At 37.0% G+C, this 22,765-nt stretch overlaps 1 protein-coding gene across 6 annotated transcripts; it reads left to right on the forward strand.

Moving 5' to 3' along the window:
• The first annotated feature begins 54 nt into the window (after window positions 1-54).
• Window positions 55-21,390, forward strand: BROX (BRO1 domain and CAAX motif containing). 6 transcript variants are annotated; one of them, XM_010852825.1, is made up of 15 exons: window positions 334-417; window positions 738-899; window positions 997-1,122; window positions 2,832-2,948; window positions 6,123-6,229; window positions 6,539-6,635; window positions 9,943-10,038; window positions 11,033-11,105; window positions 12,090-12,195; window positions 13,153-13,242; window positions 14,812-14,897; window positions 15,702-15,783; window positions 16,080-16,230; window positions 17,628-17,787; window positions 19,005-21,390. In XM_010852825.1, the coding sequence occupies exons 4-15, from the start codon at window positions 2,848-2,850 to the stop codon at window positions 19,089-19,091; spliced, it is 1,236 nt and encodes a 411-aa protein (XP_010851127.1). In that variant the 5' UTR covers window positions 334-417; window positions 738-899; window positions 997-1,122; window positions 2,832-2,847; the 3' UTR covers window positions 19,092-21,390. The 6 variants fall into 6 exon arrangements, with proteins under 6 accessions (XP_010851122.1, XP_010851127.1, XP_010851126.1 ...); XM_010852824.1 differs by having other exon boundaries at window positions 738-851; XM_010852822.1 differs by lacking the exon at window positions 997-1,122 and having other exon boundaries at window positions 738-996.
• The last annotated feature ends 1,375 nt before the right edge of the window (window positions 21,391-22,765 follow it).

Here is a 22,765-nt window from a genome sequence, read left to right on the forward strand (position 1 = left end):
GCTCCGCCCCCGAGGCCCCGCCCCGGGTTAGGTTGAGGCCGCCCCGCTCCCCCAATTGGCTGCCATTGCTACTAAGGAATTCTTCCTCGGCTTAGGAGGCTCGGCCAGCCATGCTCCTTGTCTCTAGAGGAGACCGCAGCTCACGAGGAAAGACTGTGGAGGAATATCTTTAAAAGGGCTGGGGAACGAAGTGTTTTAAGGGGCCTGCGACAACGCGGCAGCCTCCACTACCGAGGCTCCGCCGCCTCGGTAGTTGTCATGGCCGCCATGGGCACGTGACCGCGGCTCGCGCAGGCTTCGTTCCGTCGCTCTGGTTCGGTAGTCCCGGCTTGCCGACTCCCTCCCTTTCTCGTTTAAGGAGTCGGACATTGCCTTTCTTCCCTCAGGAGGACTGCTGTACAGACTCCGAGGAATCTGGTAAGTATGTTATGAGGCTGAACCTGTCGTCTCCCCACAGTGCCGAGCAATAGGGTCAAGCCTTTTTACACCGGTTCCATAGACTCCCGGATAAGTGGTCTACAAAAGTTTCCTCTTAGTGCCTCCAAACAAATGAAAGAAAATCCACGTTAGCCCCACGAATCAATGGTAGTAACAAGCTAGGTTCGCTGAATCCCCTTGCCCGCGTCTCCACTAGCAGTCGGGGTGTCTCATAAGCTATACGTAGGGGGTTGTTTAGGCACCTCTGTCCGCCTCTCCCAGTTGGATAGTATCGGCTTTCCACAAAAATGTCTGTTTAGGAGGGGCTCGCTAGGATATGCGCCTGCGCAAGGTCACGGCGTTCAACTGGTCTGGGCACCGGAGGAAGAGGCTGGGTGGTAAACAGGAAGTGGACCTTCGGAGCTCTGGTGGCGGTAGGTGACTCGGGGACCCAGGGTCTCCAGAGTGGGGGACCGTTGTCGGTAATCAGACTTTTCTTGTGGCAGCCGGTTTAGGCGGCAGGCTCGATCCGACTGTTGTGCTGCGTGGTTTTAAAGACACCCTTCCTTGCATCTGCAGGTGGGTGTGTCGTGTTTCTACCCCACCCTTCGAATTCTTGAAAACCGGAGTGCGAGTCTCTCCCCGGACACATCGGCCAGGGGCAAAGGACAGAGTATTTACCCTCTTCGTTCCTAAAGTAAAAGTGTACGGAACTTAAAACATTTTCAGCCACTAAGTGGGAGGGCGAGCTAAAATAGTATTTGTGGAAATTTAAACTCACAATCAGTATTGTGTGCCACAATTTCTAGGAGGCTTGGTTTATATGTACAGAGATGCTGTATTACATACGTTATAAAGGAGGTTTAAGTGGATGATGTTTAGAAGGTTATATATTTTTGAAGCCCTTGTTAATTGGATTGAGTCGTAAGTGAACTTACTCAATTTTTCACTGGGTACACAATGCACTTTCTCTTCCTTAAATATCTGGTGCTCTCCAAAGGCGGTTTTGACATGAATAACTAAATATAGTAAGGGAGATGCATAAAGTAGGTATTTTTTACACTGAGCAGCCCACGCTTTTTTCCCAATAGGAAAAGTTAATGGACAACATTGTATAATGCTTTCAAATTTTCAAATTCAAATTTCAAATAAATCTTACCGAATTTCTACTTCTGGAATCTAACTGCCATAGTTAAGTCTTCAGCTTTGCCTTCCTGTATTATCTTCACTATTCACACAAAAACTTTTAAGCAAGTGGAACACACTTTTTTTTTTTTACCGGAAAGGTGTGAAACTTAATTTTTTTTAAGTTGGAATTTCATTTGGGTAGTTTTTTTAAAATGTCTTGGTTTTTAAGAATCGATATATTTTTTAAATTTATTGATGTATAGTTGATTTACAATGTTGCGTTAATTTCTTCTGTACAGCAAAGTGACTCAGTTATACAAACACATACTCTTTTTCGTTATAGTTTATCACAGGATATTGTGCTATACAATAGAATCTTGGTGTTTATCCATCCTGTATACTAGTTTAGGCTTCCCTGGTGTCTCAGTGGTAAAGAATCCTCCTGCCAGTGCAGGAGACGCAGAAGACGTGGTTTTGATCCATGGGTCCAGAAGATCCTCTCAGAGGAAATGGCACCCCACTCCAGTGTTCTTGCCTGCAAAATCCCATGGACAGAGGAGCCTGGTGGGCTACAGTCCATAGGGTCACAAAGTTGGACACAGCTGAGCAACTGAGCACACACACATGCGTGCATTGATTCTTGTTAGCTATTCTGTCAAAAGTATATTTATTACAGAACATATGCTATAAATAGTTGGCCTCAGCAGTATCACATGGGAAATATAGTTAATTTAAGACTTCTTTCAAGTATCGTTGGCGGTCTTAATAGGGGTCGCCATTTGAACTTGTTTTGGAATTACATTTTCCTGGTCCTATGCCTGTTACATTTTCAGCTGTCCAACCAAAGTCCAGTGCTCTGCTACTCAAAAGTGTAGACTGGGAACCAGCAGCATCAACTTCTGAGGTCTGCCACAGATTGTTGAATCAGAACCTACATTTTTAACAAGAACTCTCACCCCTTGGCCCAGGGTGATTTCTATCACAGTAAAGTTTAATCATTACTGCTCCAGCATGTTTAACATTGCAGTTACTGTGAGCATATTTCCAGATACTTTTTTTTTTAATAGGCTTTACCTAAATAAACATAGGCTGCTATAGACAATTGAAACAAGATTGACTGTGGCAGTGAAGTATTTTATATATATATGTCTGTTTTATATATTTTTATATGAAAGTATATATCCTATGGTAATTGAAAATTTTTACTTAAAAATATTTTAGTACTATTTACGTTGCTTATTAAATGTTTTAGTTTTAGTTTTTATACATTTCTTTTTTGTCAATAGGAAATATCTAGAGAAAATGACACACTGGTTTCATAGGAACCCATTAAAAGCCACAGCTCCTGTCTCTTTTAACTACTATGGTGTAGTCACTGGCCCTGCTGCTTCAAAAATTTGCAGGTAAGTGTTAGACAGTCTCTACAAATACTGATTGAGCCACTCTTAGATACAGGGTCCTTTTATAGGGCCGTGAACAGTGCAGAAGTATGTAACACACCATCCCTAACCTTAGACTCCTTGTTGTTTAGTCCTGAAGTCCTGTCCTACAACTTATACATGACATGTGGAGAGTTAAGTCATAGATTATTTAAGCTGGGTCCTAAGTTTTAGACCAGTAAGTGAGTCCTGAAGAGGCTAAAGCAATTACAATTAAAGAGTTAAGACGTATGTTACAACAGTACAAGAGACTCCACAAAGTCGTATTTGGATATTGTTAATTGACCAGATACTACATTAATTGAGTTCTGAGCTGGGAGAGATTTCCCTTTGACCTGAAATAGCCTTCAGGTTGTTCAGTAGGAGAGAGGACTTGAACTGGGATTTAAATGAATTGTATGCCTTAGATCGGGTTTGCCAGACTGTGTCCTTTAGATTGGCCCACAGCTTGTTTTTATAAATAAAATTTTATTAATTAGAACACAGCTGCCACCCCCCCCCCCAATTACAGATTGTCTTTGGGTGCCTTCCCTCTCTACAATAAGGTTGAATATTCCCAAGTGAGACTTTATGGCCCACAAGATCTAGAGTATTTATCTTCAGGCCATTTACAGAAAGAGTTTACTGATCCCTGACTTAGATAGTAAGAAGGGAGAGGAGAAAGTCATTTCTGTTAGGAAAACCTTTGTTCTAGGGAGTGTGAATAGAGCAGTTTCACTGAGAGGTAGATACAAGAGATACAGAGAGATATAAGAGATAGATAACAAAAGAGATAGGTATAAGAGAGGTTTTGAAGGAGGTGTCAACTAGCCAGATTGACTGATTTGCTCTGAAAAGCTGAAAAGAATTCAGTCTATGAGATTCAGAACCTAGATGATCAGGACATTGGTGGTACCATTAAAGGAAAATTAAAAGAATCACTGCTTTTGGTGGAAAGAAGTAATCAGAGCAGAAGGTAGGAAAACCGATGTATTGATCTAGATCAGGAGTTAGCAAGCTTTTTCTGTAAAGGGTTAAATACTGTATACATTTGTATATATTTTAGGCTTTGAGAGCTATACACAGTCACAATTGAATTATTCTTCTTTATTTTACAAAAATAAGCTGTGGGGCATATAAAAACAAGTTATAAGTTGTAGTTTGCCAACCCCTAATCTTAGATTCCTAGACTCTTGTTGTTCAGTTGCTAAGTTGTGTCCTACTCTTTGTGACCCCATGGACTCTAGCAGGCCAGGCTCCTTTGTCCTCCACTATCTCGTAGAGTTTGCTCAGATTCATGTCCATTGAGTCGATAATGCTATCTAACCATCTCATCCTCTACTGCCCTCTTCTGCTTTTGCCCTCAATCTTTCCCAGCATCAAGGTCTTTTCCAGTGAGTCAGCTCTTCCCATCAGGTGGCCCAAATGTTGGAGCTTCAGCTTCAGCATCAGTCCTTCCAATGAATATTCAGGGTTGATTTCCTTTAGGATTAACTGGTTTGATCTCCTTGAGCTCAAGGGACTCTCACAAGTCTCCTCCAGCACCACAGCGCAAAAGCATCAGTTCTTTGGTTCTCAGCCTCCTTTATGGTCCAACTCTCATATCCGTACGTGACTACTGAAAAAACCATAGCTTTGTCTATATGGACCTGCTAGACATTGGTCCCAGCTTAACTGTTTCATCTGTGGCATTGGGCAGGTCTCTTAACTCCTTTGGGTCTAATTACTCATCTATAAAGTTAATAACCTAAATTAGATACTTCTAAGGTACACTTGTCTCAAATTCTGTCATTTTAAGATGAATTTAACTTTACGCAAGTTGGTTTTCAGGTAATGACTGAATGCCTACTTGGAAATAGCTGGCAAAGTATTTGAGCCTTAGAATAGGCCTTAAGGATTCAAATTGTTTTCATAGTCCAGAATGACTCCCTCCAAGCCTTTGGAGGGAGTGTCAGATTCATAAGGTAGCCCATCCCATTTTTGGTCAGCTGCATATAGTTATTGGTATATACTTTCTTGAATCAGCCTCCTAAGAGTTAGTACCAATGCATAAACACTCCATCTCGACCATATAGGATTAAGTTTGTGCTCTCTTCTAAATATTACTGCTATGTTACAGTTCTTCTGAATCTTAAAAGTATTTGAAATGTTAGTATTATTTCACTCAACAAAGAATTTTGAGTATGTGCTTTATCCCAGGCACTTACTAAGTTCTGGATATACAGTCCCTCCTCTTGCTGCTTACAGTTTAGTCTTTCTTGAGTTATCCACACACAATTGTTTTCAGTCCTTCTCTATGTAATATGATTTCTGGATCCCTCACTAAGCAAGTTGCCTTCTGAAATTAGATAGAGAAGTGGAACAGGTGTAGATCTAGGATTAGATGTAAAGTCGTCCTCGTAGATGAGACCTCAGAAGAATGAAGAGCAGGGAGCCAAAGACTGAACATTGTTGGAGGTGGGAATACAAAGGGGACATGGAAGGAAATAGAGGAGTAACTTGTCGAGATAAGAGAAGAATTTGGAAATTGTAGTGTTACTGGAATCAAGGGAGAAAAGAATTTTGGAAAGAGACAATAAGTGTCTGCCACATTTATTGCTGCAGAGAATCAAAGGAGCCAGGAGATGAGGGAGCATTTTTAAAATAACTAGTGGCCTCATTTTTTTTGCATATTTATATGTGTTGTATTATAGAGTGCAATTTTAAAATATGATTTTGAACTTAAATATATTTTGACGTAATGTCAAACTTTGAAATTTTAAGAGGATATTAAAGTTATACACAGAAGTTAAATTTTAATTTTTCAAAAAACTTTTATTGTGAACTGGTCAGATTAATGTACTCTTAATTCCTTCCTCCCATCTTAAATGCTTGTGTTAGTTTGATTATTTTAAATTAAAACTTGGTGTGCATTTTCATGATTTACCCCTTTAATTGGACTGAGCTTATTTTAGTATAATTTCTAAAACAATCATTACTAGAAATTTCACTTATCTCCATTATTAGTCCTAATTAAATTCATTCCTATGTACTTAGAAAGGTCTTAGAAGAGGGTTGTGTACCTGGGTTTAAGCTTTTGCAATTGAAACTTTTTAGCCATATTTACATAGATGCATTGTAATATAGCTTACTTTATTATCTGTTTCTGTCTCATATAAGTGACCTGAGATCATCTAGAGCACGACTGCTTGAATTGTTCACTGATTTGAGCTGTAATCCAGAAATGATGAAAAATGCAGCAGATTCGTATTTTTCACTTTTACAAGGTTAGTTTATTCAAATGAACTAAAGTTTTTAAAAACTCAGCTATGGAGAAATCCAAATTTAAGTAGTCTTCTAGGCTATATCCTTTGGTATGCTTGAGTTTCAGAAATGTGAAAATGTAAAGGTGGTACGTGGTCTTTATAACATTTTGAAAATTAAATGTGTGTATATTTCATATTATGTTCCCTTAGGAGAAGGGGAGTGCGGTTGGAGGTTTCATTCAGGTACCTGAAAAAGTCATCTGAATAATGTTCTAAAGAGAACACTCGGTATTTCTTGTAAAATTTAAAATGTTGTCTTCCTTTTTATAGGTTTCATTAATTCATTGGATGAATCTACCCAAGAAAGCAAGTTACGATACATTCAAAATTTCAAGTGGACTGATACATTACAGGGACAGGTTCCAAGGTGAGCAGCACCAACGGTACTAAGTTGAAACCATTTTTGTAACTATTTAGATAGTGATTTAACTCATAGCTTCGGTATTAAAGAAACAAAATACAAATCTGGTCAGCATTTTCCTTTCTCGGGAAATTAATGAAAAAATGTTGACGTAAACTTCTAATACAGTCTATTAAGTAAAAGCAAAATTTGTTTGTCCTGGACCACATCTGTTTTTGAGATAATCAGTGTTAAATCTTAACTAGAATTGAGAAGCCTTGCTTTTTTTTTTTTTTTTAAACACCGAAAATATTTTGTATTGGGGCATAGCCGATTAACAGTAGTGATGGTTGTGATGGTAGTGATGGTTGCAGGTGATGGTTGTGATGGTTGCAGGTGAACAGCAGAGTGATCGGCCATATACACACATGTATCCGTTCTCCCCCAAACCCCCTCTCCAGAGTTCCACGTGCTGTATAGTAGGTCTTTGTTGGTTATCCATTTTAACAGCCTTGACTTTTAATAATACACAAAGAATGGTTTGAGAATTTGAAATCCGAATTCCCAAAATTGGCCTTTGCCTCCATTCAAGCAGAGCTGAGTTTTGGTTTCTCCATTCCTTTTCTTTTCTGATGGAGAGTTCAGAAGTCTTCGGTCACTCTTCTTTTTTCTTTCTCCCTCGTTCCACCCCAGCTCCATACTTTTTTGACTCACAGTACTGTGTTTATTTTTCTGTAATTTCAGTGTTTCTGCTCTTTTTAAAAACTTCCGCTCAAAACTTTATCAGTCACCTGAGACTAGTTAGATTGTAATAGGAAGCTGATTATAATCGTGCTGAATTTTTAACTGCCTTTTTTAAAAAAAACACCATTGGGTTCTGGGTTTTTTTCCCCCAAAATTTTTTTTTTGTATTGGGGAATTAGCCATTAACAATGTTGTGATAGTTTCAGGTGAACAGCAAAGGGACTCAGCCATACGTATACATGTATCCATTCTTTCCCCAAACTCACCATTGGGTTCTTTAAATGGTCATATATCTGTGTCTCAGTTTGCTTTAGAGTTACCTTTTATAAAATCAGAAAGGAAGAAAATTGGGATTGCTGAACAGCCAGGGCAGGCATTACAGTGGAAGGAGTGTGGAATTTGGATTCATACACATGGAGATGCAACCTCAGAGCTTCTGTTATGTGAATATTTGCTTCCTCAGCTATATGTTGGGGTTACAGGTATAGGGCTTCTGTGAGCAGCAAAACAGGAAATCTTACGTTAAGGGACTAATGTAATGTCAGACATTGAATAGACATTCAGTAAATGTTCGTTTCCTTTGTTCCTTTGGAATATTGTATGTGGAATTCATAAACTGGGTAGGAAGTTAGGGACCGTGAATCCCTTCCAAATTTTAATATTCTGGGATACCAAGGTTTTCTGAGTAAGTTCTCATTTTCTATTTTCTTTATGTACTCCTTTGTACTTCATCTACACTTGAAGGAATATTTATCTTAAAAACTTTTTTCTTTAAAAGAATCAAAGCTCTATCATTCGATTACAAAACTTTGGCAGATTCTAAAGTGTTCCCATTTTTTTAACAACATTTCTCAGCATAGTTTTATGAGACAGTGAGGAATTAATTATATGATAAAGGTCTTAAGTTATAATGTTGACTATTCAGTACATCTGAGATTTTTAAGTTATTTTATCCTTGATTGCTGCTTATTTAATGGAAAGTGTGCTGTGAGTGTATCTGTTCTGAAAAATATCTTTATCAAGTATACATACTCTTAACTACTACCTAGATGTGGTACAGTGGAGATAGAGTGTTCGGGAGCAAGGCAGATTGAAAGAAGGGGTGGGCAAGAGAGAGCTCTTCATGAGGCTTTTATATAAATTAACAAAACTATCCTATTACTAAAGGTAAAGTTATACATTTGGTATGCCTCCTAGGTCACCATTGCTGGAATTACTAGATGTGGTTACAAGACATAATTCATTGGAAAGCTCTCAGTGCTAAAAAATATAAGCTCTTAAACTATGCATTAAATTTGTTTTGGCATGAGAAACTACTTTAAGGAGTTTGTTCATAACTGTCATATTTTGATGTTATATTAAACAGGATCACTTTTAAGTCATTTTTGAATTATATGTTTTGTAATGAATCTTTTTTTTAATCTAAAAAGTTTCCATGTCTCTGTTCATTTTAAGATGGAGACAACAATTAAATAAAACATGCAAAGCAGAGTCACAATTCTAGTTTCTTCCCTTTGGATAATTTTTCTGTGTCTTTAGTATTATGTGTGTATATAAGGGTATTACTTCTGGTTATATAAGGGTATTCTGGTTTTTTACTTAATCATTTGAGACAAATGCAGTAATACATGAAGAATTTTCAGGATCTTAACAGTAGTGAATAAAAATATTATCTTTTTTGTTTTATAAGCTTTTTACCATCTTTCTGTTGTATTTAGTGATAGAATCTGAAGGAAACAAGATGTAAAAAATACTTATCTTTAAGACCTTTTTTTTTTAATAATACACTGATTGACTTAGCATTCAGAATCTTCTGCAGGTTCACATCTTGGGTTTTCATTCTCTTGTTCCTCGACTTCTCTTTATAAATTGGCAACTTCAATCAAGCTAGTTAGGTCACTGCCATCAGAAAAATCTTTATCCTTTCTTGTGCTATAACAGTGTCATTCCTTCAACTGGAATGTCTTTCTGCTTCCCTTCTAGCCATCTTTCAAGGCACAGTTCAGATTCTGTTTATACCAGTAAGCCTTCAGTCGTTCTAGCCTATGATCTTTCCTCTGAAATCTGTTTTCTTAAAATATGGTAGTTGCTCCAGAAGCAACAGGATACTTGTTAAAAATGCAGATTCTGCACACTTCTAGACTTTTTTTGTGAGATAAGTTCCAGAAATCTGTGTTTTTAAAGCTATTCAGTATACAGTAACCTTTGGGAACTATTGTTCTCATGTTTACTGTTACGGAGTACATACTGGACCTTCATGTTTAGTCATTTCTTGAATTTTTATTTTTAATAGAGGATAATTGCTTTACAGTGTTGTCTTGCTTTCTGCTGTACAACACTGTGAATCCCCCATAAATATACATATACCCCTTCCCTCTTGAGCTTCTCTCTCACCACCACCCCCATAGTCATGTGTTGCTAATTATATGTGCGCTTGTGTCTTATCTCCCCACTCATATTAAATACAAGGACTCTCTTCATTTTTTCAGTGGGTATTTAGCTCTATAATTTTGGGTAAGATTTATTGCAGGATTCATATAGAGATGTCTCAATCATGGATAGTACTTAATGATCATGTTTATAATTCTAGTGCCCAGCAGGATGCTGTTTTTGAATTAATTTCCATGGGATTTAATGTTGCTTTATGGTATACCAAATATGCTTCAAGACTGGCTGGAAAAGAAAAGTAAGTTAAAATGAGAGGGTTATATGCATATGTACTATTTTTCAAATATTTCAGGCCTACTGATTAAAGTACCACTTCTGATAAATGTAAGGTTGCCTCATAATGTTGGTATTTTTAAGTACCAGAATCACAGAGCCCGCTGTTAAAAGCAAAAAGAGTTTTCATAATCTTGTCATGGGGATGGTCTTTCTAACTAAAACCTCAAACTATGAAAAGAAAATGTTGACTATTTGACTGCATAAAAGTACCATAAACAAAGTTTAAAAACAAATGACAGATTGGGTCTAAGAAATTGTAGTGCATCTGACAAATTGTTTTTATAATCTGTGCTGTTACAGATCAACAGGGAAAAGACCAACAAATCAATTGAAAATAAGCAAAGGACATAAACAGGCAATTCACCAAAAAAGACAAAGGCTTATAAGTATGTGAAAGATGTTTTGAAGGATTAAGGGACTGTGAAATAAAATGAGATAGAGTTTTTACAATAGTACAGGTGAATGTCAGCAATAGGAAACTGGCAACTACCAACTGTGGTACAGCTGAACGTGGGAATAATAATCCGCAGCCATTTAAAAATGGGGTTGAATGTATGTGCTGATGTGAAATAGTGTCTGAAGTAATTTAGGTGATTAAAACAAGAGTAGAGTGAATACTGTGTATGTATGTGTTTTTCAAGTATGTGCATGCTTTACATGTATATTGATTTATGCTTGTTTATGTATGAAAAGTATCTGGAAGGAAAAGCAAGAAGCCTTTGTCCAGACCCCTGGACAGGAGCTCTTTTTCATTTGTCATCTCTTCTTTTTGGATTTTTTTCATGTGCATTTGTTAGTTTTCTAAGTGTTAAGTCAGATTTTTTACAAGGAAGAAAACATAGTGAAAAACACAAATGATTGACTTTTGCAGTTTTATGAGAATATATTAGTTGTTGGTTTTAATACCAGAAGCAGGATTCATCCTGTAGCTAACGTCACCTCTCTCTCTCCCTCAGCATAACAGAGGATGAAGCAAAAGAAGTCCATCGAAGCTTAAAAATTGCAGCTGGGATTTTTAAACATTTAAAGGTAATAATAGAATATGTTAATACTTTAATTGTTGAAATAATTTTTATTGCCTTCTTGGGGTGAAGGAATTATTTAATCATGTAAAAAGAACTAGTGTGTGTTCTGTTTTCCTTATATTAAGTACCTTGTTGACGAGTGCAGCCAATTAACAGAATATCGTCTCCACTTGAGAGAATCATCCATGACTTTTATAATTAGATGATGCAGGTGGTACTTCACTGCTTGTTTTTCTGTCTCTTCTGAAAAGATAGGAGAAAGCAAAACACAAAATCTGATAGTTCTCAGCATTTCTCCTTGCTGTCTGCACACTTGGCAGGAGTATTCATGATTCTGCAAAATGGAATTTTCTGAGTATATTCTCTGTATTAGAGTGAAAATGCTAGCAGGTCAGTCAGTACACACTAATTATATTTAATTTCCTGGAGATGTGCTGGGAATAAGGGAAAAGACTAAAATGTTTTCCAACCAGAATTACCCCCACTTCATTCTAATTAAACCAATATTTACTGAAGCCTCCTGGAAGCCAGTGTTGCACTTTCTCATGAGGAGATAGTTTTATGGTGATGGAAAGAGCTGTGATCCTGAGTCTGCTACAGAATTGAGCTTCTTTGTATCTCCTAGTAGTAATGTGAATGAACAGTTCTGGCTCTCATGCAAAAGGGAACTATGTTACCATGTCAGTGAAACATTTTCTAAATTGAGAATATGACTTGCATATCTAAGCAATGTATCATGACCCAGATTTTGCTCTTGAGTTTCTTATCTTGACAAAAGTTTATTAAAAAACTTTAAAAGATTTAGTGTACGGCAACTTTTATTCTCTGTAAGCTTCATATTGCTCCTTCATACACAATTTTTATTTGTATCCTAAATTTCTGATAAATCCCCAAATCAGGTGTCTCATAACTTCCATTTTCTTTATCTCTAACAACTGAGTTAAAATTTGGCTTCTTTGTTGATTTTTGTTTTTTTTTTCTCTCTCAGGAAAGTCATATCCCAAAGCTCATTACACCTGCAGAAAAGGGGCGGGATTTAGAGGCACGACTCATAGAAGCTTACATCATCCAGTGTCAGGCTGAAGCTCAAGAAGGTATCCTAAACATTGTAAGATTGTTGTTGTTGTTGTTGAAGAATTAGCATTTCACTCTTCTTTTTTAAAAATCAGTTAGCTGGAATTAAGTTTCAGAATTTGGGAAATTTATAGTGAGGAATGACTTTAAGCATTTGCCTCCATTTTTCATTAGCAGGAAAGGACTTACAGTTTAATGACTCTTAAGAGGATTCTGATTTCATACATTTCTGGTAGCATAAAATTAAGTCTGTAACTCATCTTTGCCTCACCAACTTTTTTTTCTCTTCCACTGTTTGGCTTACCTTGAAATCTTCACTTTTGAATGGCAGGAAATAAAGAGTTATATGAAAATAATGAGACTTCATAGGCTTCTGTTGTTCTTTATTTCAAACTAGTGCCCTGAAAGTATTTGTTTTCTCTTACATCATGCAATTTTGTAGTAGTGGTTTTCTGTGAATAGTAAGTAGCTAGTGATTATGTCGGAGAAGGCAGTGGCACCCCACTCCAGTACTCTTGCCTGGAAAATCCCATGGACAGAGGAACCTGGTAGGCTGCAGTCCATGGGGTCACTAAGAGGCGGACACAACTGAGCAACTTCACTTTCACTTTTCACTTTCATGCATTGGAGAAGGAAATGGCACCTCACTCCACTGTTCTTGCCTGGAGAATCCCAGGGACGGGGGAGCCTGGTGGGTTGCCGTCTGTGGGGTCACACAGAGTCAGACACGACTGAAGCGACTTAGCAGCAGCAGTGATTATGTAAGGAAATGATACCAGCACCAACAAACTCAGTGTTTGGTTTGTTTACATTTGTATTTTCTGCAGCTTACTTTTCATGTTAAAACTTTTAACAAAAAACTTCAGTGGATTAAAATCCCGATAGATGGGAGACTATCTTTTCCTTTTATAATTGAACTTAAAGTGAATGCAAGGGAACTTAATCATATAATACACTTCGTTGTATTTTTGTTATAGTAACAATTGCTCGAGCAATTGAGCTGAAACATGCTCCTGGACTAATTGCTGCTCTGGCATATGAAACAGCCAATTTCTATCAGAAAGCTGGTAAGTTTACAGTTCGGTTTTTTAGTCTTTAGGTTTTCACAGTAAGCTGTTGGCTTAGTAGGCAACAAGCAAAACCAAAGGATTTTCAGATTGTTTCATCATTTGCAAAGCTGGAATAATATCTACATTATTTTATTTCCCTTATTTAAAAGAAAATAAAAGAATGTGTTTTTCAAATGTTCACAGTTGATAGGCTCCATAATTTCTAGTGAAAAGGACAGTGCTGTCCTTTTTAACCAGTTATGTCTAATAGTTAAACAATTGTTTTTCTTTTGAAGTGTTTTTGATCTTTATAACAACTTTATATTACTGTCCTTATTTAGGTAAGAAACTGAAATCCAGAGAATTAGCATAACTAATTTGTAATTTAACAGCTTGCAGGTGTGAGGCTGGGACTAGTGCTCAGGTCTTCTCCTCAATCTGGTTTTCTTTTCAGTCACTTATTTAGGAAACATGGATATGTTTCTGTTTATGGGATGGTTACCCTTTTAGTTGCTGAGTGTACCGATTCGCAGCCTAGGGAAGAAGAAAAACATGTAACCACATTATTATAACATGAAAAAGGTGTTGTCACAGGGGTGAAATAAAAACCTAAAGGATCTGGGTATGCTAGAGAAAGCTTTCTAAAGGAAGTTGGTGGTTTAGTCTCATTTTGAAATAGAAATAGAAATTCTAGGTTTGCTTGGATGCTTTAGCTTATGGAAAGAGTAGAAAATTCTGTAGTATATACAGAGATAAGAAAGAACTTAGTGCATTCTGGAACCTTTAGACAGATGCTCTTAGCTGAAACAGAATGAGTGGTAGGAGCAAAGGGTAAGAAAGTATGCATGTGTGAGATTACAAATTGATTCGTAAGCCTATGTAAGAAGTTTGGCCTTTGTTCAGTAGCTGTTTGGGACTCCTTAAAAGATAAAACTGATAAACTCCTTAAAAGAAGTAAAAGTGATTTGATTGGGTTTGAATTTAAGAGCCGTATTATTGCAAGCTGAAAAATGGGCCTGCTAGTGAAGTAGTAGTAAGGCTGACCGTAATCACTTCTTCCTAAGTACTATGGAAGAAATAATGAAAGCTTTGACAAAGACAGCAAAGTAGGCCATGGAGAGGAAGAAATAGATTTGAGAGGTGTTGGGAAGGAGATATGATCATGCGTATTTTATACAAGATGCAGCAGTGGGGTGGTGAATAAGGGTTAGGAGAGTATCCTTGTTTCTGACTTGGATGTCTAGAGTACTCTTTGCATTGTTATTTACATAAAATATTTAAAAGAGATACTCTAAGAGTATTTGTATTTCTCTCGAAGTTCTCAGTCATTTCTATGTTATCATTATCTCCAACTTAAATTACATGAATCATCAAATCAAAGAGGTGCCCTGGTATTTAACCTGTCTTATTGTGTAGTTAAAATATAGTTATGGGAAAATGAATCACTGTAAATAAAGTTTTTAAAATGTAAATGCTTGAGTTTTAGGTGTGAATGGCATTCTGCTTTTAGCATCTGAACACATGAACTAAAAGTCTTCTAGTGAATCAGGGTGAAATTATATTTTGCTTTTTAAAATGTAACTTTAGATCATGCTTTATCCAGTTTGGAGCCTGCATACTCTGCTAAATGGAGAAAATATCTTCACTTGAAAATGTGTTTCTACACAGCTTATGTAAGTATTTTTCACCCAAAACAATGTGAGTTACTGTCTCTTCAGCCCCTTGAGTGCCAATTCTGTCATTTCTCCAGGCTCTTCGTTAGCATTTTACAAATAATGGACAGCTCTCAGTAAATGTTCCCTGATAGTCAGTGCAGCCATTGTGGAGTAAAGTGGGTGGAAGGAGATGATGTAGAGCTGGGTTATAGCAATGGAATTGCTATTTGATTCAAACCCACTTAAGCTGCAACCTTCTGCAAACTTCATAAGAATTCTCTATAATTTTGTCCTGTTCATTGGGAAAGATATTTACTAATTCTAATCTTAAGACTTAACCATGCAGTATATCAACCTGGGTTGGTAAAGAATTATTAATAAAATTTCTTATAGCTTATAATCTGCTTTTAGACACACTGTGTAACACCCTGTGCAATCCTAGATTTGATGTAGATATTTGAAGAGTAAATAGCCTACTCTAGGCTGGCAACTTTTTCTTAAAACCTGGTTAGTCCTTAATCTCAAAGTCCTCCTTCCCTCTACCCTCTGCATTAGCTTAGTAATTTCCCTCCTTTATTCACTCTGCCCTGTTTGTTTGTTTTTTTGTTTGTTTTTGTTTTGTTTGTTTTGTTTGTTTTTTTAACCCCCACAGAGATGGGGGTTAGCTTATTCAAGGAAAGAAGTGTAAGGGATTGCATTGATTCTTCCAACAATGCACAAAAGCATTTCTTTATCTGACGCATATAGAAAACAGTGACAGTGGAAAGCATCATTTGAGAAGAGAATGAATAAAAATATGTGTGTGTGTGTTTTTTTAATCAGGCTTATTGTTATCATGGTCAGACTTTGTTGGCTAGTGATAAATGTGGTGAAGCAATCAGATCACTCCAAGAAGCAGAAAAATGTAAGTATCCCACCAGAATATTAACTCCCCTTTTAAAAACTAATGTTTTATCAGAAAGAGGAATAGGCAGTTAAAAGAGATTTTGGCTGAGATCATGAAAGGGAATGAGATTAAGAGAAGTATTGAAGAAAGAAGTGCTTCAAAAACCTCAAACTTCTAGAACATACCTACCTACCGCTTAACATTATTGTTGGTACTACTCTTACACTAGGTAAAGAGCATCTCTGATGAATAGCGTTTTTAGTATAAACAATAATTGATTATAAGCAAATAACTTGATATCCTTTCACATTCAGTTTATGCAAAGGCAGAAGCATTATGCAAAGAATATGGAGAAACCAAAGGACCTGGACCAACAGTCAAACCTTCGGGACACTTGTTCTTTAGGAAACTTGGAAATCTTGTGAAGAACACTCTAGAAAAATGTCAGCGAGAAAATGGATTTATGTGAGTACAACTCAATATATGATTTTAGTAATATTGATAATGGTATAGTGTATATAGTCAGCCCTCTGTAGTCTATGGGTTTCACATCTGTGAGTCCACCAACCACTGATAGGAAATATTCAGGGGAAAACAATTCTAGAGAGTCCTCAAAAGCAAAACTGCAGTTTGCTGCAGGCCGGTCACTATTTACATAGTATTTACCTGAGTTCGATCCCTGGGTTGGGAAGATCCCCTGGAGAAAAGAAAGGGTACCCACTCCAGTATTCTGGCCTAGAGAATTCCATATAGTCCATGGGGTCGCAAAGAGTCGGACATGACTGACTTTCACTTTACGTCGTGGGCTGCCATCTGTGGGGTCGCACAGAGTCGGACAAGACTGAAGTGACTTAGCAGCAGCAGCCGTATTTGCATATAACCTACACATCTTCCTGTAAACTTCAAATCATCTCTAGGTTAGAGATGAAAATACTACTTCATTGCATATAAGGAACCTGAGCATCTGTGGATTTCAGTGATGAGGATCCTGGAACCAATCCACCAAAGATACCAAGGGACAACTATATTTATAATGTTTAAATAGTAATATTGTTTTAATAATACCACAGTTTGTTACCTCTATTCCTATATGTTTCATATCAAGTTGCATTTAAGTTGAGCATTAATTTTCCATTTAAATTGTTGATAGGATTCACTTATGTTGGACCTAACTTTATTCTACTTCTGATAATGACCCGTAAAAGCAGATTGTAAAACACACATGAATTATTAACTTCAGCCCACTTCTTCTGTCCTAACTTTCTCTACCTTTGTTTCTCTGCCATCCCTTCTCCATCTGTTACGCACATATAATACATATCTTCTGTTGACATATTCATCTCCTTCTAGTTTTGGTCATGTATAAAGAAGGGAAATCAGTTTTCTATCAGTCCTGTCTAGTTCTGTCAAGCAGTTTTCCATTATTAAATCAGTGCTGTTCAAGCTGTAGATGAGCACCTGTGTAAGCTGGTAGAATTAATTTTGTCCCTGCTTTTGTCTCTTGCATTCTTCCTGTTTATATTCTAGTTCTGGTCATGCTGTGCTCTTTCACTTCTTTGAACATGCCCAGTTTAACTTTTCATCACCCCAGAAGGCATCCCTGACCCCCCAAAAAAAGACCCCCCTCTTTTGTGTTTTCACAGCGCTCTACATCCCTCATAGCTTCAGTTACATTGCTCTGTAGATGACAGGGTTTCTTGACTTTGTCACCTACTCATCTGTAAGCTATGTGAGACAAGAAATTATTTTCTATGTTAATCTATGTTAAATTGTAATTTTCTTGCATAGGCTCTTGGACACAGGTAGACACTCAAATAGTTAAAAAATGAATGAATGAATTGCTGTTTATATTTTTTTTGCAGTTACTTTCAAAAAGTTCCAACAGAAGCCCCACAACTGGAACTCAAAGCAAATTATGGTCTCGTAGAACCTGTACCTTTCGAATTTCCTCCTCCAAGTGCACACTGGACACCAGAAACATTGGCTGCTTTTGATCTCACCAAAAGACCCAAGGATGACAGTGTAAGAGATGGATTGTTTCCGTTCATTCACAGCATTTTAAGAGAATTCAGACTTCACAGTCTGATGTTGTTCTCTAAATAGATAGGTTTGTCTAAATGTTACGTTAGCTAATCACAGCGCTTTGTGTAAAATCTATTGTAGAACTCTCTCACAGATAAACCTCTAGGCCTCAGTTGTCTTCTGATTTCTTACATAGTTGACTGATATGTTTTCAACACATTACCTCGCCATTTTACAGTTGGTCAGAGCCTCTCTTAGGAGTGTGGGAAGACAAGTGTTAAAAGGATGCCTCATCCAGTGTTCATCGTGCTATCGCAGTGTGGTTTTGATTTAGCATAGCGCATGCTATTTGAAGATTTTACCTAATTTCAACATTCTGTGAGATCATCCAGGGGCAAAATAAGATTTCTTTTATTCATTTATATCTTAAGTATATCTTAGTGTGCTAAATAAAATGGTAGATTAAGTGGAAATTTTGAGGTTTGGCTACCAAAAGACAAGAGGTCTGTGAAGAAAAGGGATAGGAATTACTTTACAGACATAGCCCCTTCCTTGAAATTTTTTTTTTAATTTTTTAAAAATTGTATTACTGTGTTTGACTGCACTGGGTCTTTGTTGGGGTCCACAGGCTTCTCTGGTTGTGGGACACAGGGCCAGTGGTTGCAGCCTGTGGGCTTAGTTGCCCTGAGGCCTGTGGAATCTCAGTTCCTTGACCAGGAATTGAACCTATGTCCCCCTGCATTGGAATGCAGATTCTTAACCACTGAAGCACCAGGGAAGTTCCTGGTTTTGTTCTTTATATATAATTTTCTACCCATACTAAAACCATTATTCCTAAAAATAGCAATTTTTGCATCCTGTTCAGCCTTTTAAAATAGTCCTAAGAGGTAGCCTGTTAATGTCACAAGTAATCTTTGAACTTAAGGGTTCCACATTTATAGATTGATCACTCAATTTCCCCCTCCTCAGAAAGACTAACAATACCATTAGCTTGATTTTTGCCTACCTATCCAGGTTTTCATCTTCAGTGAAAATGTTGCTTTCCTATTTTGTCTTTAGTTGAATTGGTTGGTATGTAGCTTCTGCCACAGCTTTGGTGGTCTCAGTAATACATTTTAATATATCCCCTTTATATTGTGTGAAATAGAATAGACCTAGTGTTTTGTTTTCCACATCTTAGTTTATGTACTTACAACTGTATTTTTCTTTCTTCCTAGGCTAAACCCAAACCAGAAGAAGTGGTGAAACCTGTGAAAGAACCAGATATCAAACCTCAAAAGGACACTGGGTGCTACATCTCCTAAAATACATTGATCCAGTGTGCACTTTGAATTTGTCTACCAGTAGATAGGATAAACCATGGAACTTCATGTATCTTGCAATGATTTCTCTAAAGCCTATAGATTAATTTAGTACATTCAGAGGGAATCTTCCTTCAGTTTATTCTTGATTTCTAACACAGTAGAGATGTGTTCTGCTTTGTTTCCAAACTCCTTTTGAATCAGGACAACTTGTGGACAATTTTTATTGCACCTCTAAAGGGCCATATTTGGGGATTGGGTTTTTTCTCTGAACATCTGGGTAGTAGTCAGTTTCAGGTTAAACACTATAGGCCAGAATCATGTGGTTTCAGGTGTGTTTTTCTATCTTCACAAAGAAAAATTTATTTTCCTTCCTCTTATTTGATACCAGAAGAATGACAAGAATCGGTTTTTAACAGATAGTTTTTTCCCCTCTCCATTATGTCAGCTGGTAGCACAGGGTTGTTACATTCCGTGTCAGTTATCTTTTCTGGTGGGGAAAAAAATTACTTTCAGTTAAGGATCAAAAAATCTTCATACCAAATCACTTACACATGTTGGATTACTCATTAGGTTTATAGGTATATTAAGACCATCCAAAAACTTAACACCTCTGCTGGTAGCCCTGCACTTCATTTCAGCCTCAATAAACAAACCTACAATATTTTTTAAAGTAGTTTTTGTAATGGATTTTTTTTTTACTTAGGGGACAGAACTTTGTAACAGCTCTTAGTGTTTCTATGTGAGAAGACAGTGAAATGTTTTTGTAGAAGTCATATATTGCATGATGAAAAGAAGGAACTTGAAACCTAAACAAGATAGGTTGTCCTGAATTATACTTGGTAAATCTCTACTTCTTTGTTGCAGAAGATAGAGTAATGCCTTTGTTACCTGATATCAGTGTAAGTGGTTTTTCTATAGTTTTCTAATAACACCCATATCAGAATTGTAATGCTTTAGGTCAAAGGCCATAGCAAAAACTTAGTCAACAGATATGGTATATCTTAAAAACAGCTTGTAATATTTGAAATAGTTTAGTATATACACAATCCTGGGAAATAGTGGATATTTAATACTTTAACAAGAATCACCCCTGTAGATTTATCTTCCTTTGAGTTTCCTAGGGTGTTAGCTAATTTTTCTGTTATAAATGACAGGTTGGTTCAAATAATAGAAACAATAGTGTATGTTAAGAGCTTACTCCATGCTAGGCACTGTGCTGAGCACTTAAATAGATAAACCTTTGAATCTGCACAGCAATTCTGTGAGAAACAAGTAGAATCTGCACAAAGTATTGACATAGGAATAAACATTACATTAGGAAGAATAAATATATTATGCTTATCTGAATCAGGATTGTGTTCAAATAAATGATTATTTAAATCATAGTTTATATTCTTGGGGAAAAAAGCTATATAGAATCAGTGAGGGTGTTTTTTCTAACATATGAAAATGCTGATTACTCCTTGCTGTATTACACTTAATATTTGAAGCTTCAGTTTCCAGAATAAGTGAAGTAATAACTGGGCAGACATTTAGTTTTATTTTGTTGTTTATAGAAAAAGACACTTTAATTTCACTGTATTTTCTGTGCTTTTCTGCCATTTACTGACAAGACTTTAAACTGTACTTGATGCCAGCTTATTACTCTTGGCCTAAGATCTATTTATTTTAGGAACTAGTGCTTATTTAGCCTAGTTACTAAATTTTCATGTTGACATTTTAATGGATTCTACTACTATATATGGAATGAAAACATGTAATAAATGCACAGTGCTTCTGTAAAATGCAGTAAATACTGGTATTAACATTTAATCAATTGGCAACTTCAACATAAGCAGATAGTAAATATTCCGTTGACTCAGCAAACGTGACACTTTTTGACTAAACTATCCCATTTTATATATATGTATATATATATATACTGTCCTTTGAAAATGGTGTTGGAAATTTGGGGAAGTTAACAAATGTAACGAAGTTGCATGAACGTCTTAGAGAGATGTAACTATTTGTGTTAACTGTTGCACACTTAGTTTAAACCAGATAATGACAGCTAACATCCTGCTAAAGGTGTTAATACACTGAATTATCTTTTTATTTATGAAAATAAAAGTGATTTTACTTACAATTTCATTGGAATTTTTTGTTTTTCAATAAATGTTTTTCATGTTTATTAAGCTGGTAACAAGGTTCATACAATGTAAAATCATAATTCTTTACAGTTATATTTTAAAATGACAGATGCATTTGTATCTGTTGCTTTATGCTACATGAATTCATTAAAATATTCAATGCTCCTTGACCTTTTCAGTTTTTCTTTGGCTTACTGGTACTTATCTTTTCATTTCAAAGCAAGGTTTCAAATCAGCCTGCATATAGTCTTTTTATTTTTTAATATTTATTTATTTATTTGGTTGCAAAAGACCCTGATGCTGGGAGGGATTGGGGGCAGGAGGAGAAGGGGACGACAGAGGATGAGATGGCTGGATGGCATCAATGAGTCAATGGACATGAGTTTGGGTAAACTCTGGGTGTTGGTGATGGACAGGTAGGCCTGGCATGCAATTCATGGGGTCTCAAAGGGTCGCACACGACTGAGCGACTGAACTGAACTGAACTGGGTCTTATTTGAGGCATGCAGGATCCTTGATCTTCACTGTGGCATGAGATATCTTTAGTTGCAGCATGTAAACTCTTAGTTGGAGCCTGTGGAGTCTAGTTCCCTGACCGAGGATCGAAGCCAGGCCCCCTGCATTTGGAGTGTGGAGTCTTAGCTGCCAGACCACCAGGGAAGCCTCCAGCCTGCATGTATCTTATTCACAGTATTAGCCAGCATGCTGCAGTCTTGTGTACTATGGTGAGCTAAGTTAGAGACCTTATCACTATACAATATTCTGCGGAGAAATTTGGGAGCTTTGAGGTGGCATTTTCAGTACTATATAAATGTACTCAAAATCATATTCAAAAGTATTGCCTTCTAGAGTAATCGTGGTATAGAAAATAAGGCATTTTTTATCTCAATATGTGCATAAAAATAAACGTGTGATTTGGTTTACTTGAATTTTGTATCTAAAGACTGAGTTACTTGCTTAGAATTTACATTTTTGTTTTAAGAAAAACTTTGTAGTAAACTCTAGAGATTAAAATAGTTAATCTGGAGGGAGAGCCTACTGTGAACCATAGAAGAAAAAACTACATCAGGCTGTGCTTATCCAAAAGGCCAGAGCTATCATGCAATTCGACGTATCTGATGCCTGTGATGCGCTTGAGTTGAGTCTCAGAGAAAATATCGGATCACCCTTTGGCTTGATACTGTCTACAGCATCTCTGGCCATTTGCCTCAAGCTATTCCTCAGCTTTCTGGGGCTGGCTGGGCAGGGCCTCAGGTGGCTGCAGCTCCCAGGCTGGTCGCCTCCAGAATTTTGGACGAATTTCCTAGATGATCTGCTATGATGTAAGAAAAGTTGACAAATACCCCAATAGCACAGGTAAACTACCCCAATAGCACAGGTATGTTAGTAACGTCACTTACCCATGGTGTTTGGGTACATGTACAGGGTCTAGTACTGAAAGATTAATGGAAAAGTCCTGCCAGGTCAGCATTTCTCAAAGAGGAGCAGTGGTTTGTTTATACTGTTCGTTTACTCCTATTTCCTCAGAATTCCTCTGTCTGCCTG

This window comes from Bison bison, unplaced genomic scaffold (assembly GCF_000754665.1).
Source record: "Bison bison bison isolate TAMUID 2011002044 unplaced genomic scaffold, Bison_UMD1.0 scf7180017864317, whole genome shotgun sequence".
NCBI classification, from domain to species: Eukaryota; Metazoa; Chordata; class Mammalia; order Artiodactyla; family Bovidae; genus Bison; species Bison bison.